General features: G+C 40.6%; 1 protein-coding gene and 1 long non-coding RNA gene across 3 annotated transcripts in view; one reads left to right on the forward strand and one right to left on the reverse strand.

Moving 5' to 3' along the window:
* Positions 1-12,316, reverse strand: part of LOC141488711 (uncharacterized) — a 111,038-nt gene extending 98,722 nt beyond the window's left edge. Inside the window, exon 1 of the long non-coding RNA XR_012468771.1 lies at positions 12,113-12,316. This is a non-coding gene — a long non-coding RNA (uncharacterized LOC141488711). The remainder of the gene's footprint in view (positions 1-12,112) is intronic.
* Positions 12,317-12,543: 227 nt separating this feature from the next.
* Positions 12,544-25,477, forward strand: WSB1 (WD repeat and SOCS box containing 1). 2 transcript variants are annotated; one of them, XM_074189009.1, is made up of 9 exons: positions 12,544-12,721; positions 15,713-15,881; positions 17,863-18,131; positions 19,416-19,547; positions 20,725-20,825; positions 23,043-23,215; positions 23,665-23,778; positions 24,218-24,325; positions 24,435-25,477. In XM_074189009.1, exons 1-9 carry the CDS (start codon positions 12,682-12,684, stop codon positions 24,592-24,594), a joined length of 1,266 nt encoding a protein of 421 aa, XP_074045110.1. In that variant the 5' UTR covers positions 12,544-12,681; the 3' UTR covers positions 24,595-25,477. The 2 variants fall into 2 exon arrangements, with proteins under 2 accessions (XP_074045110.1, XP_074045111.1); XM_074189010.1 differs by lacking the exon at positions 12,544-12,721 and adding an exon at positions 16,677-16,752 and having other exon boundaries at positions 15,794-15,881.
* The last annotated feature ends 996 nt before the right edge of the window (positions 25,478-26,473 follow it).

Raw genomic sequence — 26,473 nt, forward strand, 5'->3', positions numbered from 1 at the left:
CTTGGTGTGGCCTTTTTGTTACCCTTTGGATTCTTTTGGATCCCTAGACGTGCCAAGGTTCTTCCTGGCATAGTTTAGACTTCCCCTAGAAAGTTGGGGAATGAGCCCTAACCCCTTCTTAGAAGATATGACAATTCTTATAGATCACTCTAACAACAGAGAATGTCAAGGTTCTCTTCTCTTTCTTCCCCAGTTCCCTCTCAGGTCTCTTCAATTGCAGTCTCTGGCAATCTTTTTATTCTTTTTTTTGGTGAGGCAATGGGGTAAAATGACTTGCCCAAGGTCACACTGCTAGTAAGTACGTAATTTGAAATCAGGTCCTGCTGACTCCAGGATTCTATCCACTATGCCACCTAGCTGTCCCAAGGCAATCCTTTTCTTTAAGAGGCAATATTCCTTTCTCTCATTAGGAATTCTGCTACCTCTCACACTTGGAAGCCACCTATTTTAGGATCATACTAAGTAGAAAATCAAATCTCTCTTCCTCAGCCCCTGGCCCCAATCACTCATCTCACACACACACACACACACACACACACACACACACACACACCTGTATCTATCTATAGATATAGATAGATATACATACACACACACAGAGGAATATTGTACATTAACTTTCTACTTGGGCCAAGTAAAGGAGCCTCCACTGACCCCTGAAGGAACGTTATCAATGTCCAGGTGATTTCCACTCCTTAGGCAAGGGAAGTTCATTCTCAGAAACTCTCCTCTTGAGCTTCATGATTAACCAAAGCTGAATGTCTGTCTGCCAGGTGCCTGGGCTGTGATCCTTCCATCTTCTGCTTCGCTTCCCCACCCCCCAAAGTGGCATTATCACAGGGATTAGGACATAGCAGATACTTGTTGATCCTCTAATTCTTTTTCCTTTAGGGTTTTTTTTTTTTTGCAAGGCAATGGGGTTAAGTGGTTTGTCCAAGGCCACACAGCTAGGTAATTATTCAGTGTCTGAGACTGGATTTGAACTCAGGGACTCCTGACTCCAGAGCTGGTGCTATATCCACTGCACCACCTAGTTGCCCTGATCCTCTAACTCTTAAAAAAATAAAAATATTAGGGGTGGCTAGGTGGCGTAGTGGATAAAGCACTGGCCTTGGAGGAGTCAGGAGTACCTGGGTTCAAATTCGGTCTCAGACACTGAATAATCACCTAGCTGTGTGGTCTTGGGCAAGCCACTTAACCCCATTTGCCTTACAAAAACCTAAAAAAATAAAAATATCAGATGCAAAGGATGAAAAAAAGAAGCAGGTCCTTTGCATTCCCAGATTTTTCCTCCTTCTATGAGAATAAAAACAAAACTCATCAGAGGTAGAGGGAGATACTTGAATCCTTATCAGGCCTCAGAGTTCTCAAGTTGTTTATTCTTGGCTTTCTTTGGGCATCTCTCTGGATGACTTCTGGCATCTCTGGAGCTCAGTTAACTCCTTGGCAGAAGACCATCAGAACAATCCATGAGCCTTTCATCTGAGGCTGATAAGAAATAATTAATGCTTGCAGAGGCCACAGATGAAAGGGAATCTTCTAAATAGAGGCAGCATGGTACTGAGGATGGATTGGGAGGAAGAGAACCTGTGTTCAAATTCTCATTCTGATTTTAGCACTAACTGTGTGATTTTAGACAAACTGTTTCAAGATTCTGAACTTTGCTTTCTCATTCTGAAAAATTAAAAGGTTGACATTTGGTTCTTTTTTTTTAACCCCATGATTCTATAATTCAATCTATATTTCTACAGATTCTATAATTCACATAGTAGGTATTCAGTAGGTATTTATTTATTTATTGATGAAGGGTGGTTAAAGAAATTTCTATCCTACTCAGTAAAGGAGGAATCATTTGATACACTGCCCCCCCCACATACACTTTCAGAGATGATTTAGCTCTCCCCACCAGAGAATCATCTACAAAATATAGCTATTTGTCAATGACACATGTTTTCCTCAGGAACTTCCTCCAAATCCTCTATTCTTTATAGTCTTTGTAGAATCACCTGAGACTCAGAGAGATCAACTCATATACACATAGTCACATAGCTCCCAAATTTCTCATGAAATATGAAACCAGATCTTTGTGACTTCAGGTCCAGTTATATATTATCCTAGATGGCTTTCCCATATAAGATATGGAGTAAACAGATTCATATAGAAGAGGGCTGTGGAACTAGATCCAAATGGTTCTTGAGAGAGAAAATTGTTAAATTGTTTGGTGTGAGCATGAACACCTTGGAAAATGGCAAAGGCCACCAGTCAGGACTTAACTTGCTTTGTTGATTGCCAGGACTTCAAGTGATGGAGAAATTGTTAATGATGCAAATTAACTTAAAAGAGCATCTTGTGTATAGGTTCCTCCCTCCCACCACCCAGAGTTGATTGTTAAACATTTTGCAGCATATCCCTGCCTATATATATATATGCTGCTCCAAAGGACAGAGAAGCAAGTATGGACTATATGGTGGCCTGGTGGGTTTGTAATCAGAGCCTTATTTTTCTGAATTCAAATCCAGCCTCAAATCAGCCTAGCTGTGTGACTCTGGGCAAGCCACTTACTCCTGTTTGCCTCAGTTTCCTTATCAGTCAAATAAAAAGGAAGTGGCAAACCACTCTAGGATATTTGCCAAGAAAATTGCAAATGGGATCATGAAGAGTCAGACAGGACTAAACAACAAAAAATATATGAACATCTAACTTGGAGGACAAAGATGCAAATCCTATGCTCACTTTGGTGGTTTAATGGCTATGTGATTTCAGGAAATTCAATTCCATTCCATTTGATTCAAGCTCACAAACTTTTATTTATTTTATTTTATTTTTTTGGTTTTTTGCTTGTTTTTTAGGTTTTTGCAAGGCAGTGGGGTTAAGTGACTTGCCCAAGGCCACACACCTAGGTGATTATTAAATATCTGAGGCCGGATTTGAACTCAGGTACTCCTGACTCCAGGGCCAGTGCTCCATCCACTACACCACCTAGCTGCCCCTCACAAACTTTTATTGAGTACCTCAATGTACAAAAGATAAAAATGAAAAACAATTTAGTCCTTATCCAAGGTAGAAAAAGATGGTACATAAATGATGACAATTGAAATGAAAGTGAGGAAATCCTACAGGAAGAAAAGGATCATTTCCAGATAATGTTCTCAGATAACAAGAGCAGGAAATTCTTCTTGGAAAAAGATTAAAAATATCATGCCAAAAGTAACCAAATGGACCAGCAAGTCCAACTTGCTCTTTTTATTTATTGTTATTTTTTTGAGACTGGTTCTCTATATTTCTCTGGAAGTACAGTGGCCACTCACTGACTTGATGCCCTATTGGCTGACTTGGAAGCTTTGTCCTAATCTATTTATCCTTTTTTTTTTTTAAGGTTTTTGCAAAGCAAATGGAGTTAAGTGGCTTGCCCAAGGCCACACAGCTAGGTAATTATTAAGTGTCTGAGACCAGATTTGAACCTAGGTACTCCTGACTCCAGGGCTGGTGCTTTATCCACTGAGCCACCTAGCTGCTCCTATTTATCCTTTCTAATCTAGTTCTCTCTTACTTAGGCAGCCTGGTGGCCCCCACACTCCACCTAAGAGCTCATTAGAGGATAATCCCTATGAGGGCATCTCCAATTGTTCTGATCTATATCTTGCCACTGATCCAGCTGGAGGAGTGAGGTTAGTGCTTTTGCACAACCCTATCTCACTTAAATCCAATTTACTTGCAAGTCAAGACATCATCTTCCTGATGTCTTTGGTCCTCTTTGAGAACAAAGGACAAACAACAGCAATAACAACCACTCTCAAAAATTTTTGAACATTGCCTAGAAGAGCTTTTGATTATATAGGTTATGCCTAGTTGATAGTTACCGTATTAGAAATGAGCAGCTGGGTGTCCCAATAGATAGAACACTGATCCTGGAGTCAGGAGTACCTGAGTTCAAATTCAGCCTCAGACACTTACTAGCTGTGTGACCTTGGGCAAGTCATTTAACTTCTATTGCCTACAGAATAAAAGAAAGAAAGAAATCAAAGATGAGAAGGATAAGATAGCGTCATGGAAACAATGAATACTAACACAGACAATTTTGAAGAATTAGTGAAGGAGAAGGGCTTGGCATGCTATTTTCTATGGGATCATGAAGAGTCAGACCTGACTGAGCAACAATAAAAATTATGTAAATCATTTTGACCTTGCACACTCCCTGAAATCCCAGAATCCCATAATTCTATGAGTAGAGAGTACACTAGTTGAGAATTCATTTTCCTTTTCAGTTAGGATTCCTAGATTCCCTTATAAACATTTTCATATAGCAAATTAACTGCTAAGAACCACCATTCTTGAAAGCCAGGCCTAACTTTATCTTAGCACGTTACTCCCTCTATCCTTTTTTTTTTAATCCGAAATTGATTAGAAGGTAGAATTTGGACTGAACCAGGAAATTATGCAAATTCTTTCAATGATTCTCAATTATGTTCCATGCAAAAGACCAAATAAGACACTCTATGTACAGTGCTTAACATTTGACCCAAGAAGTAGTAGGGAGTCATAGTTACTCTATGGATGCAAATCATGAGACACCCTCATTGAAGAAGAATCAAGATGACAGGTGACCCAATGGGAGGTGTAAATACACATGGTTGGGCAAGTTGTAGCAGGTGTAGAAAGTAACTCATGCAGAAAAGTACCATAAAAGACATGACTAAAGTCACCTATTCATGACAAGGAAAAGAATGTGGGACAGTCTCAAAGCAAAAATGAGAGGGAACACAGAGATGACATGAGCTGTACTTTGTACCCTGAGATAGTAAAAGAACCAGAATAAGTTGTCTGGCTTGTTGGGTGGTTCCCTGGCAGAGCATTTTTGGAAAGGTATAGATGAGATTTGCACAGGATAAGAAAGCCTCAGGGGGAAATGATTTCATCTGTACAGGTTGGGACATGAGGAAATCTCATGCCTTTGAGAGTGGAGTCTGACTATCCTCTGTTAGTAGCCTTGAAGCTCAAACATTCCCTGGACAATGGACAGGAAGGACAGAGGTGAAGAAATTTGTGTTTTTATTTGCAACATTGGTCTTGGTGATATATATTCAAAATTTGGCATGCTTTCTCATCTATTGCCATCTCTAATTGCCATCATGGTTGTCCCTCCAGGAATCTAGATGTTTAAGTTGTAGACAAGAACTTAACTGAGAAAGAAGCACAGAGTTTTGGATGGAGAGTTGACTTTGAAAGACCATGATTCAAAGTCTCCTCTGACACTTATGTACTAACTGTGTGACCCTGGGCAAGTCACTTACAATTCAGGGTTCTAGGCAACTCTCTAATTCCCCAAAGTTATAGATAAAGTCCCAACCTTCATCAGTCCAGGTAGTTTCCTTCCCTAGACCAATGAAATTCTAGGTTCAGTTCCTATTCTTATCCCTATCTCTAATACACTATCTAGAACCCTGGAGGGATTTAGTTAATGCCTTTCCCTTACTAGATTTATTGTTAACAGTAGGTTATTTTCTCAGGGTCCTTAGCAAGTGAGTTTAGTTTGATATGTCAGGTAAAGACTATGGATTAACATGATTAATATGGATCTATGTTTAGCATGGTTATACATGTATGGCCTATATCAGATTGCTCTCTGTCAGGAGGAAGGGGAGAGGGAAAGGAGGGAAGGAGGAAAAATGTAAAACTCAAAACCTTGCAAAAAAGATTGCTGAAAATTGTGGTATATGTATGTGTTGGAACACCATTGTTCTATTAAGAAATCAGGGGGGACGGGATTTTGGAAAAGCCTGGAAAGACTTACATGAACTGATGCTGAGTGAGATAAGCAGAACCAGAAGAACACTGTATATACTAACAGGAACATGGGGTGATGATCAGCTCTGATGAATTTATTTCAGCAATGCAATGAATGACAATTCTAAAACACTTGTGATGGAAAATACCATCCATATTCAGAAAAGGAACTTTGGAATTTAAACAAAGACCAAAGGTTATTATTTTCAATTCTTAAAAGTTATTTTATGAATTATATCATTTTTTTCTAATTTTTTTCTTCCATTTGGATCTGATTCTTCTCTCACAATATGCTCGATATTGATCTTTGTTTAGTAGGATTATAAATAAAGGGCCTAGGCAGATTGCATTCTGTCAGGGGGAGGGGGGAGGGAAGAGAGAGAGGGAGAAAAAGTGTAAAACTCAAAACCTTGGGGAAAAAAATGAGCAGTTAATAACTACTGTAGTTGGAAAAACAAATAAATAAAATATATTTTTTTTAAATTGTCGTTGAAAACTACCATTGCATGGGTTGGAAAAATAGATAAAATATTAAAAAAAAAAAAACCAAATATAAATACAAAAAAGTAACCAGCACAGGACAATAGGAAGTTTATCCAATGGGACTAACATGTGTGGGGGGGGGGGCGTAGTTTTCTCCCTCTGGCATGAAATAGTTGAAATAACATGGGTAAGGATGTGATTTCTTACTTTAGAATTTGGGCTGAAAAATATGGAGAACCACTCTGAAGAGAAGGTCCACCTTTGCTTCAAGATGGCATCCTGCATAGAGAGGAAGCATACCCAGGTCTGTGTTTCCTATCCCATCCTAGGGATTCCACAGGCTCCTCTCCTGGCCAGTTTTCCCTATTATCTCTATACAAGAGTCACTGGAAAGAGAACTGGTTTAGCAATCAAAGGGCTTGGGTTCAAATCCCACCATTGCTGTTTACTATGTGACCTTGGGGAAGTCTTTGACCTCCTTCCTAATCTATAAGATGTGAGGGTTGCATTTGATGTCCTCTGGGTTTCCTTCTGGTTCTATATCTACATGTGTAATTTCCTCTGAATCCCAGAGGTCAATGCCCCTTGTCTAGGGATCTGAGCCTCACCAGGCTCACTGTCTGGGATCAGGAACAAATACCTGTACCAGGTCTCTGAGCATACATACCAGGATCTCTAACTCTCTTCCTCCAACTCAAGTGAATTTGTCCCAGGAGCCAACATTCACTTACCATGAATGGAGGAGAGCCTTCCAATTACACTGGTAATTGGAAGGCTCTCCTTCATTCAGTCCTCATTGATGGTGCTGGGTTATGTCACAAGAGTAAGTTTTCTTGGTTTAGATCTACTATTTTTGCACTGCTTTGAACCAACTTAGTGCAACAATTATTTAAAAAGGGGGTTTCCAATGAGATACTCCTCTCATCAGTGTAGGATTAATTGTAGTCATTGTTGCAGACAGACATTAGAGAAAGAAAAAGGAAGCATCTAGCCTCTGAATCAACTCAAACTCTTTTTTTTAAGAAAGCAGATCCAATAACAGTTTCTATAAAGAAAAAAAGTAAAAAACAGATATAGAAAATGTAAGTGATAGTACTGAGGGAAAAGAAGAAGGAGATTCTTCAGGGCAAGTGAGCTATGGAGTATCCGATTAGTGAATGGAGAGATGGAGAAAAAGGTCTTGGGGGTTAAGAGCATCAATTCCATTAATCAATAAGAGCAAGGGGTGTGTGTGTGTGTGTGTGTGTGTGTGTGTGTGTGTGTGTGTATGTGTTTGCCCTGGAGTCAGATATGATGTTACAGCTGATGCTGCTTATCTAGCCCCTGCCCTCCAACAGAAGGGAGAGACAGCTGGAGAGAAATTTGCCAGGAAAACCAGACAAGACCGCCAGAGATAGAATGACCCGGGAGACATTTTCAGGAAGAGAATCAAAAGAATGTAGAAGGGTGAGGGTAAGGGGGTGGGGTAGAGAAGGGGGCATGCTGACAGGTCTACAAAGGCAGTGCTGGTTGTCTATGGGCTAATTTTCTCCCATCTTGTGTCCCTCCAGAATGAGTTATAGAGAGGACAGGTTTAGAAATATGACAGATGTGCAGAAGGAGTGCAAAGGAAAACATGATCATTCAGAATGCTGCCATCATACAGCAAGGGAGTAGAAGGAGAAAAAAGAAAGAGACAAAGTGAGAGACAGAAACACACAGAAAGAAACAGAGAGAAAGAGAGGGGGGATGTTAAAATTCCACATTTTATATGATAGGAGAGGGGCTCTTTTTAGTCCACAAAATCATAGCCCCCAGAGTTGGAAGGGATCCCAGAAACCATATGGACCAAACACCTCATTTTTCAGATGAGTAAATTGAGACCCAAGAATCTAAGTGACTTGCCCCAAGTTTCACAGGCAGTAAGAATCAGAGGCAGAATATTAAATCAGAGGATTCTGACTCCAGAGACGGTGCTCTTTTCCTTGAGTCTCTAATTGTTTCAACTCTAACCAAGTAATTACCCTTCATCTCCCTGGAAAGGACTAGGCGTGGGTCTGTTGGAAGGGGGGGACAGATTGGCTCCTGTTGTACTATACAGCTGGACCAGCTGCACCATATTCCACTGCCTAGGTCTTGGTACAATTGGGCACAGAGATTGGATTACGTCTTTGGAAATCTGCCTGTCACAATCACTAACCCTCACAGCGGTCCCATGATACATAAGGGCCTTGGAAAGAGGAAAGAAAGATGGGGGGAAAGGAGCTAGAAGGAAATACTTCATTATTCTTCTGCAAGGTCCTCAGTGATGATTTTAGATCACCTGGGATTTCTCAGATTCACATTCCCCTCCCAATACCATGTTAAAATTATTTTAATGGATCATGAACAACTTTTTACATTTAAATCAGTTAATTTCAACACATAAAGTATCAGCAAAGTCAGCGAAACAAATTGAACAAAGAAGTCAGCCTTGAAATCAGGAAGATCTGTGTTCAAATTCTGCATTGGACATCCTAGCTGTATGTTCCTGGGCAAATCACTTTGCCTTTAAGCCTCTAGCTCCATAAAACTCTCAGTTGCAGGGCAGGTGCCAATTTGTATTGGTCCAAAACTTAACTTTATCACTCTGAATAAGTTGGTTCACCTCTGTTTGCCTCAATTTGCTCATCTGTAAAATGGGGCTAACAATAACATCTACCTCCTAGGGTTTTTGTAAGGATCAAATGAAATAATATTTATAAAGCACTTAGCCAATGCCTGGCACATGGGAGGCACTTAATAAATGTTTATTGATTGATTGATTATAGAGGGAATCTCCTCACCCAAAGTTACTTACACCAGTAAATTATAAACAATAACCCAAGCATCCTAACACTTCCTCAATCCTTTTTCCTTATTCCTCTTTAGGATTCTGGTCAATTCATTGTCATTCATTTTTTCTCATCTGACCAAGATTAGGCTCCATTCTTTTGGTTTGGTTTTTGTTCCCCCCTCACACTTTGCATTGCTTCATAAAGATCTTCCAAATTTTTCTACATTTCTCATTTAGGGATAGGTCCAAAGCTGTAATTTCAATCCATATGAAAAACTCCAGAGGAGAAACCCCTTTCCCTCATGTAGACTGGTAACTAGTCCAGGAGAAAGTCTTGATCTCCAAGAGGTGAAACTTCAAATAGATTTGTGTATCAGAGGCAGCACTTAAACCCTGGTCTTCCTATCTCACTTGGTGATCTTCTCAGATCCCATGGGTTCAAGGATCTCTATGCAGAAGGTGCTGGTATCTATGTAAACAGCAGTAGTCCCTGTCTGACAACACTAACCCAACTTTTGGACTTTTTGAAATGGATATCCCATAGGTATCTACAATGCAACACGGCCAATACTGAACTTATCTTTTCTTCCAAACTCGCCCCTCCTCCCACTATTTCCTATGAAGGGTACCATCCTCCCAGTTATTAAGGCTCACCTTTTCAATGACATCGCCTATTTCTCACTCAGACCCCACATAACTAATCCTGTCAATTCTTGTCATTTCTACAGTTACAATCTCTTTTTTTCTTCAGTCACACAGACATCACCCTCTCAGGGACCCTAATCACTTCCTGCCTAGACTATTGCAATATCCTTCTTTTTGTTCTTACCTAAAGGCTTTCCCCATGACCATCCATCTCTCAGCTGCCAAAGTAATTTCCCCAGCAGATCTGACCATGTAACACCCCATCTTCCCCAGTCAATCAACTCTATTACTGCCAGAATTAAACATAAAGTCCACTATTTGGCATTTAAAATTCTTTAGAACCTTCATCCTTTCCCTCTTTCCAAGTTTCTTACATTTTATTCCCTTCCCTGTACTCTATGATCTAGACACATGGACCTTCTTACTCTCCCCTTTATACACACCCCATCATTTATTTCTATCCATGATAAATACTGCTTAATATGATTGTAGAAAGAGCAGAATAGAATTAACTTGGGTATGACCATTGCACCTTTGCCCCAGGGCAGAAAATTTGAGAATACCAATGACACTGTCCTGGACTGTGCTTCCTCTGCCTTCCCAGACTCCTAGATGCTTCATCCTAGAGTTAGCTTCCTGCCCTTTGGGGTTCTACCCCTATTGGGTAGATGGGCTCCCACTAAGCCATGCTTATTACCCCATTCAGCACAAAAGAAACATTCTGGTATCCTCTCCCCAACACACACACATATTTTATATATATATATACTTCACTTCTCCATTATCAAACAGCAGTGGCAAGAACCCTGTGGTAATCTATCACCTACCTTGCTCAGGCACAAAAATTGCTCTTTTTGGTTCTCCTGATTTTTGAGGTTATGTCTTAATTTAATTTCTATTTGGAGGTGGGCTTATCCTATGAGATAGGTGGCACAGAGGAAAACGGTTAGCTTTGGAGCCAGGAAAACCTGAGTTCAAATTCTGCCAGATATTTATTAACTGTGTGATGTTGGGCAATCCTTTTGGGCTACACAAGAATGGGTGGAAGCTCTGGCAGATTCCAAAAGAGAGATCAGCCCCAACTCTAGATAGTAGTTTACTGAATGACAATAGGGTTGCAATCTCTTTGGTGAAAGGACTAGGCACTCTGACAAAATTACAGATCATTTAAGTGTCAAAGTAAGAAGTATAAAATTAATGTCTTGGGTTAAACTTTTTTTCCTTCTCTCTAAATATGAGGTCTTCCTGGTGGTGTAGGGATACAGTGATGAATAAGAACAATAACTGATTTACAATATAGTATCTTAAAGGTTTACAAAGGTTTATACTTGTATTTTTCTCATCACCCAGGGCTGATTGATGATGTTTGTTCCTTTTTAGAAGACTGACATAAGGGAGGTTTTGCCATGACATGCCAGCGAATTGGATTGGGGGGTGGGGGGAGGCTGTGCAAAGTCATCAGTCTCACTTTCTCCTCTGAAGTCACCTAAGTCCAGTGGTCGGATAGGAATCGGAATGACTGGGGATAGCCCTTTATGAAGTGGAAGATCTTGGTCTGTTAAAAGATAGGTCTTTTCCAGGTCACATTTTGATTGGGGCAATACCCATTCAGTGATTAAGGTTAGGTCAGAGAGAGAGAGGGGGAGAAGAGGCCAAGAATGGCCACTTCCAACAATAACAACATTAAACTGGGAGGGTAAAACCTTCAGGATTTCTCAGTGAGCAGGGAGACTTGAGTTCATATTGTCATATCCACAGTGACTTAGCTGTGTGACCCTGGCAAGTCATTTCCTTTCTTCAACCTTAATTTCCTATATGTATAAAATTGGGATAGGTACTTCTGTAATGGATTCATTGGTGGAGTCCATCAGGGAGGAGAGAGAGAAAAATTCTTGAATAAACATCTTCTGCAAAGCTAACATTTCCTAAAGACAAAATACCTTCTGTTGTTCGCTTGCATTATGGCTGCACAAATGGTTGGAATTTGGATATATATATATATATATATATATATATATATATGTATATATATATATATACACACACACATATATACATATAAAAACATGATATAAATATAAATAAAAATATATAAAATATACGTATATATTTTTATAAATATATATTTTAAATATACAAATAAATATAAAATATGAGCTCATATATTTAAATATATATAAGTTTGTAGATATCAGATGAAGAACTCTGCCCCTCCAAATTCCAATCTTTTGTGATCCATATATGATATATGTGAATTAATTTATATTTGTGAATGTGTATACACACACACACATTATACCTATGTGAATTCCTGGATTTCGGAGAGGAGCTCCAGCCCCCCAGCCCCCCAAAGCCCACACCCCTGCCTAGGCATAAGAACTCGGGCCGATCTGTCCCTCATCTCACTTTCGCGCCTGGGTCCTCGGGCTCCAGGCACAAGAAGTACATCGAGCGAAATCAGGCCTTTAAAATACTCTGCAAACCTTTTTCTTCCATAAAAGACAAATTGCCGCCCTCCTGAAGCTTCCACTCTGGCGGGGCGGGGTACTACTATTTACTTGGGGGGCCTCCGGGCCACGGGCCACAGCCGGGCCGGGCCGCGGGGGCGGCTTCCGGGCCCCGCCTCGGAGCTGCTGCGCAGGCGCGGGGGGCGGAGGGGAGCGAGCGGCGGGTCACGTTCCGCGCGTCCCCCGACCGCCCCCCCCCCGGTGCCCCGCCCCGGGGGGCGTGGCCTCGCGCGTGCCGTCACGGGCCCCGCCCCGCCGCCGCGCTGCCTCCGGCCGCGCCGCCATTTTGTCCGCAGTGTCTGGGTCTCCGCGGCCGAGTCGGACGCGTCTGCCGCCGCCGGGCCGCCCGCGGGACCGAAGCCTTTTGTCCGCCGCGCTCCCGCCGCGCCCCCGCCCCGAGCCTCCCGGCGCGCCCCCGCCGCGTGTAGCGACCGTGCCCGCGCCCCGGACCCAGGCGGCGCCCCATAGATGGCCAGCTTTCCCCCGAGGGTCAACGAGAAAGCGATCGGTGAGCAGCCGGGGCCCAGTCCTGGCACATCCCGGCCCGAGCCGGGGGGAAGGAAAGCGGGGCGGGGGCACCCCAGGAGGCCGGGGGGCGGCGCCGGGCCGCGCCGCGTGCCCTCTCCGGAGCGGGCGCCGCACCTGGGCTCGCGGGGGCACTGCGGATGGGCCCGGCGCCCGCACCAGGTCGTGGCAGCCTTGCCAGGAAATCCTCCTTGGAGCACGAGAATATTCCATTCCGGGCGCAGATCGCGCTTTCCTCTCAGTTCCCGTTCTGAGCCACCACAAAAAAGATGCTATAAAGATGTTTTACAAATGAATATTTTTTACAAATAAACCCTTTCTCCCCTCCCTCCCTTTTTTTTTGCATCTCTGGGATACAGACGAAGCGGCGGTCTGCCTGGATCTAAGGGTCTGCCCAGTTTTCCAATCCTGTGGGCATAGCTCTAAACCAAGAATGCCTAGTGGCCCGGTTTTCCCACACCTCCTTCCTCCTGCCAACATTTTTCCTTTTTTGTCATATTAGTCATTCTGATAAGTATGAGGCGTGCCTCTGAGTTGTTGTATTTTGCATTTATCTAGTCAGTCATTTCAAATATTTTACTTATAAGATAGCTTTGAGTTCTTGGTCTGAAAACTTCACATCCTTTGACCATTTTTAATATTTAGTTATTCACTATTTCAGTACCTAAATTCTATACAAAATTAGAGAATCTGGAGAACTTAAGAGATCTTTTGTCACAAACCCCACCTCGATGATATAAAGTCTCACCACTTATTTCACACTCGAAATAGATGAAAAGTTGAGAATGTCATTTAAGGTAAAGATTCCATTCTCTCCCATCTCACCCTTGCTTTATTTTCTGTTCCATAAATTATTTTTATTGGATCACCAAACCCTTACTGTGTTCAATTATAAAAATTCAGGAGCCAAAACAGGATTCAAAAAGGACCCGTTAATTTCAAAAATTATTTTGTTGTCCTTGGACTCTTGCCAGGTAGTTTACTAACTATCCATTGTTTTTCTCTTTAGTGTCTTTATTTTATTTTATTTTTTTGAGAAACCCAGGTCTGGCCCTGCAAAAATAAGTAACTTTGAATTTTATAATTGACTTCTTTGGAGTCTATGAAATTCCTTCAAGGAGTAAAAGAACTTTATTTAAAGTTCTATAATGAGCTGTCTTCAAGGTGGGACGACATGCTTTTTGTAAGGATGTGCAAATTTGGGAGTTGGAGGTTTTATTAACCAGTCAGGGATAGCAGTGAGAAAGGAGACTGTTTAAAAAATGAACTACTGTTCTTGTGGAAGTTATATTTGGATATATGAGACCAATGTTTGCATGTCTTAATAATTTGCCAGTAAAATTTGTTTCACTTTTTTCTTTTTGTGAGGAAAGGTAATGGGATTTGGCTCTCATTACAAATGTTGGATTTCTTAAGCAGGCTTATTGGTCTCCTTGAATGAAAAGGGCAGCAGAGGTGATATCTTAAGCTACTGACCTGAGGGAAGAAGGATGATATGGCTCAGTTTCAGGATAGAACACAAGGGAGGAATAGGGGGTGTCAACATTTTACTGGTTTATATGTATAAATAACACACTGGATAGCATTTTATAAAGCGATCTCCCAAGTCTGATTCCCTTGGCAAGATTGCTCCTTGTAGAATAGAAACTTTTAAAAATGACTATTCATAACTTAAAAAGAAAGGGGGAGCTAAAATGAACAATTGACAGTTAAGTATTAGATATTTGTAGCAAACATTCAATAAATTTTGGTTTTCTGTAACACTATTAATAAACTATGAGCTATTTTTTTTAATAGAATCTAGAATTTTGAAAAAAATCTTACCTTTGTATAGTGCTGTGTGGTTACACTTTTTTTTAAAAAGCTGTGCTCATTTGTCCTTATAGCCCTCATAACTCTGAAGCAGCTAGAGCCAGAGTTATCCTTTTCCCCATTTTGCAGATGAGTCCTAGAGAAGAAGTGACTTGCCCAAGTCAGTTCAAGTCAATGGCTGGTCCAGGACTTTACCCTGGGTCTCCTGACTCCCAGTCCAGGGCTCCTTATTTTGTAAGTAATTTGTTATTCAGGTAAGGTGCCAAGGACACCCCACTCAAGGAATGTAAACAATGGCACAACTGGAGATCTTGATAGAAAATCAGAGTCAGCTAATAGGAATCTGAGAGGAATGAATGAGCTGGTTCAGTTCACTATATTAACCGTATGACCAGATTGGGTTTTGTTATTGAAGCAACTTATCCCTGCCATTTTATCAAAGAGAAATTGTTGCCATGACCAAGTTTAAAGCAGAAAAATTAAGATGGAGATCCTGGTTGTATAGAAAATAAGATATTTATTATGAAATTTGGTTCTTTGTGCTTCTAAAAGGAGTGAATCCCACTGTTAACTGTCAGATGGGTTTGTGATTTTTAAAGTTTATATGGGTAATTTAGTGGGACCCAGAAATCCAATTAATACCTTTTATTCCTGTGTTTGAGGGGCAGTTCCCCCCCCCCAAAGCTTAAAGATTACATGCAAGTCTACTCATTGTAGAATGAGTGAGGATGCAAGGTGAGAGGGTAACCACATTCTCCTTGCATAGCCAAGGGGTCCTTTGTATTCTAGGATGATACATTCATTGAAAAAAACTTTAAATTTTGACCAGCTGATATATTTAAAATTCTTAAAAGTCCTCTGCCATGAATAGTAAGAAGTTTGTCTTTTTCTGTTTTAGATTTGATAAATTAAAATAGTTAAAGTCAGCAAACAGTTCTTGAATCTTTGAATTGAACTAGAGTCTTAGGACATTTTTACCTGAATAGTTTCCATCTTATAAACTTATTTGGGAAGATTTTCAGAGCATGGCCTCTGTAGGGGAATGGATGAATGAATGGGTGGTAAAGCTTTGTTTGGGGGCAGGGGATTAGTTGGAAAGTCAAGACTCCTTACCTTGATGATGAATTAGGCCACTGGCATTGTTCTTTTTTTTTCTCTTTAGTGAGATCCCGCACCATAGGAGAACTTCTGGCCCCAGCAGCTCCTTTTGACAAGAAATGTGGCCATGAAAACTGGACCGTCGCCTTTGCTCCTGATGGTTCTTATTTTGCTTGGTCTCAGGGACATCGCACAGTGAAGCTGGTTCCCTGGTCCCGTTGCCTCAAAAACTTGTAAGATACTGTCATTTTGTGCTGAATTAGCTTATGCCAGTGTTTTGTCTCCCTTGGGAAGAATAGAAATGCATTTGTAGAAATTTATTAGTGCTAGTTTTCAGCAGGGTTACAGATTATGAGAGAATCTAAAACCAGCAAAGAGTAAGGTCACTTACTAACAGTTTTATCAAGGGCATTTGGGCTTAGAAATAAATCACTTCAACATTTTCTCCATTATTAATTAGTCTTTTGCCTTTAAGTGTCTAATTCATTAGAGATACAAAACAAATCTTTCTGTGTATGAGGACCCAGTATGGGGATGTTTCCTGTTTGCTCTTAATCTCCTGGGCTCTCCCTTGATGAACCAGTCAACTCTCAAGGGCTTCATTCTCCTCTCCATAGTGATGACAGAAGATTGCTATGTCCCCTGAATTTCAATTTCACATTACCAGTTGTCTGGTGGACATTTCTGGTGATATCCCAGAGATATCTCATTCAACCTGACCAGACCCCTGAAGTCCCCTACTCTTCTTGACTGTCATTCTACCAGTGTCCCCAGGTGTGTTCCCCCAGTGTCACTCCACACAGCTGGTCAGTGGCCAGATGTTGCCATTACTGTCTTTACATCTCTCACCTCCAGAAACCTTGGTCTCCTTAAATGCAGACCTTGCCATGTCCTCCTGGTATTAAATAAAACCTGACTTAAGCCCTTTATCACTAGCCCCCACCTCTCTTTTCAGCTTCATTGTATATCCCTCCCCTTCTGCCCTCTGAGGGCCTGCCAGACTGGCCTTCTTTCTGTTCCTCACACAGGACTCTTCTGTGCTCCTCATCTCTGCCTCCTGGGACCCCTTTCTTCCTTGAAGATGCTGCTTGAGCATCCCTGTCTGTAAGAAGCCTTTCTGGGGCCTCCCAAACCACCTCGTATTGTTTGCTTCATATTCATGCTCTGTATTCTTATAAACTTCTTGAGAGTAAGGACTGTTTTATTCTTGGTTTTTCCCTGCATCTTGTATAGTGCAGGCATACACTAAATAACTTAAATTTTCTTTGATTTGGGAGATTATAGAGCCTTTAGGGTAGGAAAGCTAAGTGATTTAGTGGATAGAGTGCTAGACCTAGAGTCAGGAAGACTCATTTCTCTGAGTTCAAATCTGACTCAGACACCATCTGTTGGACCTTGGACAAGTGACTTCACTCTGTTTACCTCAGTTTCCTCATCTGTAAAAGGAGCTGGAGAAGAAATGGCAAAGCACTCCAGTATCTCTGCCAAGAGAGCCTCAAGTGAGGTATTGAGGAGTGAGGTGTAAATGAAATGAGTAAAAAAAAGAACCTAAAGAATCGTTAGAGTTATAATTCTAAGCTTTAATTCTTATTCTGTAGTTTCTACATCTTGATTGAGAAAGTGTGGGGACTTTAGTGGGTATGAGAAAGAATATGTGCTATCATAGGATGTATAGTTCATTAAGGGTAGAGGTTTTTTTTTGGGGGGGGATAAGTAGGCTTTGTCCCCATTTTTTGAAAATAGCTAATAATTGACTTGGCACTTTTTTTTTTTGAGTCATTTACCTCTTTCCTCAAAGTAGAATTGCTGAATGGTGTGGAAGGACAACATTCTGGTTAATTGAGGGGTGGAGCTCAGTTAATCATAGATTAACTTGTACTTTATGTAGTCTGAAAAAATCTGAGACAGTGAGAGAGAAGATTGTAAACTGCTTTATTGTTGAATTTCTCTTCATTCTTGTATATCCACTGGAGACTTTGTTTAATACCTTGAATTTATACAGAAGCATTTTAATGATGTAGATAGAAAAGATTTTTGTTCCTTGATCTATGAAAAAGAACAGTTTTGTTTAATTATCATTAATAATTATAAAGTTTAAGTTTACTGCATTCCAAAAACATTTTGAACTTCAGGTTTTAAAGTCATTCTTGTCCCTGGTGCCCTTGAATCCAGAATAAGTCCCGTGTGTTTTCCTTTTCTTTCTTGTTTTTCAAGCCTCTTGCATGGCACCAAGAACGTCACTAATTCAAGTAATTCAAGACTTTTGAGACAAAACAGTGATGGCGTTTCCAAGAATAAGCCTTGTGAGCACGTCATAGACTGTGGGGACCTTGTGTGGAGCCTCGCCTTTGGATCCTCTGTCCCTGAAAAACAGAGTCGTTGTGTGAACATAGAATGGCACCGGTTCAAATTTGGTCAGGACCAGTTGCTCCTGGCCACTGGCTTAAGCAATGGACGCATCAAAATATGGGATGTTTACACAGGTACGCCACCCTCCCCAAGGAGCAGCCGCTCATGGGGAGGTGCCTGGTGAAGGGTCGGAGGATGTTTAAAGGCAGTGTGTCCAGGCAGTCTTATTGGTTCTGTTGTTCAGGAAGAACTGATGTTCACCAGATTTCTCTTCGAATTGAGCTACTGGAGATCAGTTTTCGCCCAATTGTTATTCAACATTTTTAGTGCTGTTGCAGTTTTATTCTTTAGCCCATATGTTTAGTTACTCTTTAATTAAACATCATTGGAAGGATGAAGAGAGGGCATTTGGGGGACCTTGTTAGTTAATTATTTCTTCCCAACTAGTAATTTAGATTTTCTGTTCCAAATAGGCAGGTTGCTAGTGATTGGATAACATTGAAGTTTTCAAGCCAAGCCTCCTGGTTTCATCGGTCATTAACCTTTGAAAGTTTTAGGTGATAATTTAAGATGAAGTTTTTAACATACTAGGTTGAGAAGCTGAATTTTTTAGCTTATTTAAAGCATTAGCAATTATGATTCAGGAAAACAATTCTCAAGTTTTCCTTTTAGATGAGAACAAAGTGATAGCTTTGCCCTAGATAAGTTTTTGTGTCTTTGAAAAAAACCAAATGATATACATATGGAAATATTTGGATCTTTTTAGGTTTGAAATTTTTGTTGGGGCTGGGCAAAGGCAGGGAGGTTGTAATAGACTGGTGATTTCATTAGGTAGAAGAAACTACCATTGGGTGGAGGGAGGGGTGGGACTCAGATCCTGAAGAGCAAGGCCTCCTGAGAAGATTGCAGTCTTTGCTAACTGTCAGTGCCCAAGAGGATGGATGACTTATCCAGAGTCACTTGAAATAGCTTTGGATCCATTCTCTCATATTTTCTTTTCCTTTTAAATGTATGGGGTAAACATGTTTTGAGTAATTGGAAATTTATATTAGCAAACTTTCCAGTTTATCTTTAGTTCCACAAATTGAATCAGTGTTTTGTTTTCTGTTTTTTCAAAAATTCTTGTTTTTAATCTACTTAGATCTCATCTGAAAGGAAAAAGTGGTGCAGGACCTAATTGGTTTATAAATGAAGACTCTTCAGAAAAAAAACCCCACAAAACCCAGCCTAGTTAATACACTGATAGGAGGGTGTCAAAAAACTATTTTTGCTCACTCAGAACTTAAAATGCTGATCATAAAATTAATTTTTATCCTTATGCTTTTAGCAGATTTCCTCTTTGGGGAAAATAATAAATGTGATTTGAAAAATAATCTTAATATGTTAATCACATTTTTTGTGTTTTGGTTTCTTTTTAGGAAAACTTCTCCTTACCCTAATGGATCATACAGAAGTGGTCAGAGATTTAACTTTTGCTCCAGATGGAAGCCTGATTCTAGTATCAGCTTCAAGAGACAAAACTCTTCGAGTGTGGGACCTGAAGGATGATGGTGAGTGAACCAGCACCTTCCTTACTGAGGTTGAGAAAAACCCATCTAGTTGCTAATGAGTGGCAAAGAACATTAATTTCATTTGTCTTCATCTTCAAGAATGTAGCCCATGGTCCATTTGTTTCAGAGAAAGCTGTATATAATCCAGTAGTTTGTTTCATTCTTGGAATTTTCAGTAAGGACCTACACAAAACCAACTAATTCGACTCTGATGACTCAATTTGGAACCAGGATCCAGACCACGGAGTCTGGATTCATTTCAAAACCAATAGTAGAACTTAATAAAATCTTGAAAATACCCAGAGTACACAGCAGTGTGCATCTGGTCAATTAAGATGCAGGTAATTCCTGAGAGAGTTCAGATGTTTAGGTCTTCTCTGCCCCCATCTCTAGTATTTGAGTTAGTCAATTAATAAATCTTGCCAAGGACCAGAGATAGAACAAAACAAAACAACTCAAGTCAGTCTCCACCCTCCTGCATCTTTCAGTTTAATAAAAGAGACAATATATAAATAAGTGTGAATCAGGATGCTCAGTAGGAAGTGCTGAAGAGGACAGCACTAGAGCCAAGGGAAGGCCTCCTGTACAGAGTTGAGGACTGCCCTGTGATACCTCCAGAGCTGGGCTTAGGTGGTACCAGTTTGCCCCCATCTTCTGCTGCCCAGCACCCTTAGGGGAAGACTCACCTGTGCTCCTGCCTCAGGTGAAAGATTCCCAGCCAAGTTTCTAACACCACATTGTCCCTTAAAATTGTGGGAACTTCACATGGGATTCTCACAAGCACAAAATCTTGGGAGAGACATTTGTCCTTATTTTTGCATTCACATGTACCTTGGCAATAGCTGCCTTTGTCTCTGGACAGATATTCTTAAGGAAGAAGATCTCTTGATTTAGGTTGTGGGGATGAGGGGAAGGGGAAGACCAGGGTCCGTTTCAGTAAAATTCCTATAGGTCCCACTGACCAGTGATAATGAAATCCTGGAACCAGAGGATCTGCCCTTGATTCCTTTAAACTCAGTAGAGAAGAATCCCTCTCCCTAGAGTGGACTTTGAGTGAAAGGGAGATGGGTCACCAGTGCTGAGGGGGAGCACAGGGCAAATCCTCCTGAGCTTCAGGGACCTTGCTCTTGTTGCTGGTTGAAGGGCTCTGGTGGCTAACTCAGCTCTTTTTGTTCAGGAAACATGATGAAGGTCTTGAGGGGACACCAGAATTGGGTTTACAGCTGCTCCTTCTCCCCGGACTCTGCCATGCTGTGTTCAGTTGGAGCCAGTAAAGCAGTAGGTATCACAGTTCTTGGACATGGACTTGTGAATTGATTATCTCAATGTCTGCACAATCACTTGAAATCTTAGTAACCCATCAAGCCTGTGCTCGGTGTCATGACTATCTTAATGTTTTACAATGAGGAAAAAGTTGCATGAAAGAAATGGAATAAGCCAGTGGAGATAATTGTGAATTGAGAACTTGCACTGATTTGCAGCTGAGGCTGTTCTGTAAACTATCTGGGGCAAGAGGGAGGCCTGGGGAGGAGGTCTTTGTATTTAGATGTTCATTGTAAAAATGGAGAAAGTTACTGTGTTATTTAGAAGAGAGCTAGTTCAAATAAGACTTGGCTAATGATTTTCTTCTCTGTTCTATTTCTCGTCCAGTGTGCTATTTTTTTTTTAATGTGAATCTCAGCTGGTCCTGGACTTATAAAAAATTAAAAGTTGTGAATAAAAATAGGGGGAAGAATAGCTGGCTTCTGATATCTCTCATCTGGCCTGCCTAGCGTATTTGGAAGCAGTTTGGGTAAAGGGATAAAGGTGCGCTTCCTTGGAGAGAGTTCCCTTAGGGACTCCCCTGGCCAGCCCTCAGCTGGGGCAGACTCCAGGGATGGAGGAGGAAGAGGAGGCTAATGACAAGCCAGGGAGTGGGCTGGAGCTGGCTGGGCTGGGAGGCCGGAGGAAGTAAGCCAAGACTGGTAAAAACGGGAGTGGCCAATGTTGCAAGTTTCCAACAGAATATGTAGTTTAGTCTTTTAAAATCTTAGAGAGAGATCAGATGTTGACATTGCTGTTTTAGGCTGTGTGTTTTCCATAAGCTTCTTGCTTTCCCTGTCACAGGTGGTGGCAGCAATATTGGTGTGATTGAGGTTAAGCTGGCACCACTCGCACACAGGCGCACAATGGTGCCAGCTGGGCAGAGTGGCATCTCTGGCTACCGGGCTGGGGGCGACCTTTGCCATAGGACGGTGAAGTAGCCTTGCATTCGACTGCAAGGGGTACTGTACGTACGCAGGTGCTGGTCGGCGTCCACTTTCTGCTTCTCTCTCTTTCTTTTTTGTCTTTATTTTTCATTTCCTTGCAGTGAAACCCACTGACCTCCTCCAAGTAAATTGGTCTTCCAGTCTAATGGAACATGGGGGTCCTAATAGTGAAAACCAGTGTAATGTAACAGAACTGGCTTTCCTAGGGTTTCTCTGTTATTTTTGGATTAGAATAAGGTGCTCGATCTACCTTAGTCTTTGGTTCAGTTTAAAATTTGTGCTTGTTTTCATTTGTTTGAAATACCAATATTAATATCGAATCTGTGCAGAAAATGTGAACGAGCTTACAAAAAGGGGCTACTAACTCCAAGAGGAGTTTATAAATAGAAGCCTGGAGAGTTAAAGGCTTTGCTTATTACATTTGACTAAAATATTATTTAAGATGATATTTAAAAGGTCTTCTGCACAGTCTAAAAGCTGTAGTTTTGTAATCCAAAATGCTACATATACTGACATTGAAATAGTAATTTTTTAGTTCTGTAAATTTCATTGATTAATAGATAAAAGTTTAAAAGAAATAGAAGGGTTATTAATCTCATGCCACAGAAATGTTGTGATTTTTATTATTTTCCTAAAATAGAGGCACTTTAATTTGTATAACATGGTTGAACATCCTTATTGTTTGCCCAAGAAAATTCTTTTTGCTTGCAGTATCTGTTTCTCTTCCTAGGCTCACGTTGGTGATCCAAGCCTATTGTAAACAAGTGATGTATCTCAAAGGGAGATGCCAAAGGAGTAACAATTTGTTAACCTTACATTTTCTGTCTGTATATATTTTTTTTAATTTTGGTAGTTTTCTGGAAAAAAATAAGAAGGGGGAATTGTAGAACTTAACACTTTGTTGTCAAATTTAGTTAACTAGTTTTTTTATATAAAATACATATCTATAAATAAATGGAATTCAGTATAACTTTGTGGTTAAATTATATTGCCTTTATATTTAGGCTTATTTTATAATTAACATTTAACAGACACTTTTGATATAGAATTTGCATGTCTGCTTTAATTAACTTTAAAACTGATTTTTAATCTACCTGACTATGACACTGAGCATATTTTTAATTACTTGTAATTTATACTGCTTAATTTAATATAATTCTAAATAAATTTAGCAGTTTTAGATAAGATGTGATTTTTGTCATCTGTGTATCTGAAGGAAGCTATAACATTTGTTTTTTTATTTCAGGTTTTCCTTTGGAACATGGATAACTACACCATGATACGGAAACTAGAAGGACATCACAATGATGTTGTAGCTTGTGAGTTCTCTCCTGATGGAGCATTACTGGCTACTGCATCTCATGATACTCGAGTGTATATCTGGGATCCACATATTGGATCGATTCTGATGGAATTTGGGTAGGTGGTACATGAATTGCCTCATCTGGCCAGTCTGTTTAAATTTTAGAAATTCAGTGCTTAGTTTGATAAGTGCTTGTTGGTTCATTTTGAAAGTGACTGGAATTATTTTTTTAGGGGACCAAGTACAGAAATGTGCTCTGACCTAAAAGATAATGGTTTGATGGAGCCCTTGGTTTACTGTCTGGTCTTAAGTCTCCCTCTGGACAGTGTGCTCCTTGCAGATGAGGTCTTTGTTATTGGCATGTTAGGAGGAAGTCAGGCTTCAAATGTTGAGAGCAGGATAGACAAAAGCAGTATCCAGGTAGCAGCAGTGTTTTTTTCAGTCTCCCCTGCTCCCAGACCTTTTATTTGTTTTCAGCAACAAATGGGAAATTCCATTTTACTGGGGATTTGGTGGGAAAGAGATTTTGGAGTGACTTATCCCCTCAAGGACTCTTTGTCTGCAGGCACCTGTTTCCCCCTCCCACGCCCATCTTTGCTGGAGGCGCCAATGATGGATGGGTGCGAGCTTTGTCTTTTAGCCATGATGGGCTGCATGTTGCCACTCTGGCTGATGACAAGTAAGTATGACCAAGATCAGGCCGACTTTAGTTTTCGCCTCATTCTTCTCAACTATTTAAAGTAAATTCTTGTTTTTTTTTCTTCACTGGGCTGTGGCCCAGCCGTCCAGATTGTTGTTATACTCTGTGATCTCCTGGGAAACCAGCACCATTGTTTTACTGAATGCCACTGATCAAAGACTAGCTAGAAAGACTTTATGTTAAATTGCACGAGGTTACAGTCCTTCAGATGAGAGGGCTGGGCAGGTGCTTGGGAAGCAGAGAGCCAGCTCCTTCCTGGGACTTTGGCCTGCAGCGTTAAAAAAAAAAATACTTGCCACTTTTAGATTTGTAATTTCTGGTCTTGGGGCACGATTTGTTTTCTTGGGTCTTTTTAAATGTTGCTGTGACCTTCAGACAGTGTGTGTACAAGCCCCTTAGCCTATCTCCCTTTGTCCAGGATGGTGAGGTTCTGGAGGATCGGCGAGGATTGCCCTGTCCAGGTGGCAACTTTGAGCAATGGTCTGTGCTGCGCCTTCTCCACTGATGGCAGCGTTTTAGCTGCAGGGTGAGTGTTGCCCGCCCCTCCCTGGGTGGCTTTCCTGGGACCACCCACCAGCCCCTGCACCCCCATCCTCAGAACACTGACCCAATGTCCTGTGCTTGCTCTTCTCCAGGACCAGTGATGGCAGTGTGTATTTTTGGCCCACTCCAAAGGAAGTCCCAAGTCTGCAGCATCTGTGTCGCATGTCCATTCGGAGAGTGATGCCCACCTGGGAAGTCCTGGCGCTGCCAGTCCCACCCAAGCTGCTGGAGTTTCTTTGCTACCAGATGTAAAAGAACTCCCACAATGGGGAAGGACAGACTCTACTTCTCACTCTTCACCCTTCACAGACTTCACAACTGGGGTTCCAGGCTCAGAGACTTGTTTCAATTAGATACTGTCTTGTACTTCATTTTCAGGTGGAGCTTCTACAATGTTATTTATAGACTGGTTCTGAAGATATCAAACTGAAAGGGTTTTTTAGCTCTTAACTGTGAAAGAAATGTACATACTTAAACATAAACTATTAGCTGTCAAGTGTATTGTTTTTTCTTTTTTGAGTTTTGTATATATTGCTTCAGTAGCGCTCACAGTAGTTATCTTTGCTGTAAAGTGAAAGGAATTTCTATTCTGGAACTTTTGAGTTTGGATGGTCAGTAGAGACTGAAGAAAGGCAAATTGCCTCGGACAGATAAGTATTGGTTTATTTGGGGCTGGGGGAGTGGTGAGCTCCTGACCTGCAAATGAAATAATTTTTGTGGAGGAAAAGAATTTTGTTTCCTTAGGATTGGCGTCTGAGAGGTGAAGTTTGAATGTGATGGTATTAATAACTGGCAAACAGCTCATTTTCTTGTCTAAATGCAGCTGCAGGCCTTATTTTGGAGAGCAAACCCCAACGGTCTAAAGTGTTTTAATTGGTTTGGAAAATCCATCTACTGTATTATTGCTTCCTGTTTTTTTTTCTGTAGTAATGGGACATTTTTGTGTTTTTTTTAAGTGTTTTTTGTTTCTGACTGCCATATTATTTCTTCAGGGGGTGATATTGGTGAATTGCCAAAGAGAAGCAACATGTTTGCTTTTGCCTTCTGTTATTTATCTGTACCTGCAGATACTAAAAATGTATGCATTACATAAAATGCCTGATTATATATTTTTATTAAAGACTTGTACAAAATACCTCTCTTTCTCTGAGTTCTTTTTACCATTAACCCTCATAGCTCTATCAGCCTCATTCATGATTTGTACCTTAAAATGTAACACATGGAAAATTCATGGAACAGGTAGCCTGTTTACATTCGATTCTATTGGTCTTGAATATTGAAAATTTAAATTGGAATGACCATGTTGAAGTTGATGGAAACCTGTTACCATGTTGATAAAAGTACAACAAAAGAGGAAGTACAGTTAGTATGCTATGCAAAAGAGGAATTAATGTGCTAACAGACTGGGTATTCATGAGAAATGGCTAAGAAACCTGAAATTTAGGAGTAAACAAAAGGAGTTCTCTGGGGAATTTTCAGCCACTGGTTTTAATTTTAGGTGATATTTAAAGTTGTGATGTCATTTTGAGAAATTTAATAAATGGTTTATCAAAACTCTGCACATTGTTTTAAATGACTCATTATATGCAGAGTTTTTTATATCACTTTGGAGATTTCAGAGCTTGATTCATCCTTCTTGAGAGCATCTGTCTATAAGGACTCTATGGACATGTTGGGCGTTGAGGGAGGGAAACCCAAGAGGGACTGACCTCCAACCCACTTGGCTTTATTCTGTAAGAAGGGTTAGTGCAAGGGACAATCAGCTGAAGAGAATGACCAACTAATTGGGGATTTAATTTTAATTTGGAAACCTGTTCTAATGGACCAGTAAAGGAAAAGATTGTTGGGAGTCTCCAATTCTGGAAATCTTGCCAATACTTAAACTATGTTGAATATACTTCCTCAGTTTCTAAATTCCTCTGAAGCAAATTGTGTTCCTACCTTAGCTATAGTCTCTCAAGGAGAGCTTACTTTCCAAATCAGAAATTCTTTGCATGTATCTACATGTGAATGTGGAGAAACCTATTTTTGCCAGCCAGATCATCTTTTTATGATAAAACTGACCTATTATTGGAGCTTAAATTTATGATCCTTTTTTAACTATATGAGGCAAAGATGGTGGCCACGAAGT

This window comes from Macrotis lagotis, chromosome 5 (assembly GCF_037893015.1).
Source record: "Macrotis lagotis isolate mMagLag1 chromosome 5, bilby.v1.9.chrom.fasta, whole genome shotgun sequence".
Classification (NCBI taxonomy): domain Eukaryota; kingdom Metazoa; phylum Chordata; class Mammalia; order Peramelemorphia; family Peramelidae; genus Macrotis; species Macrotis lagotis.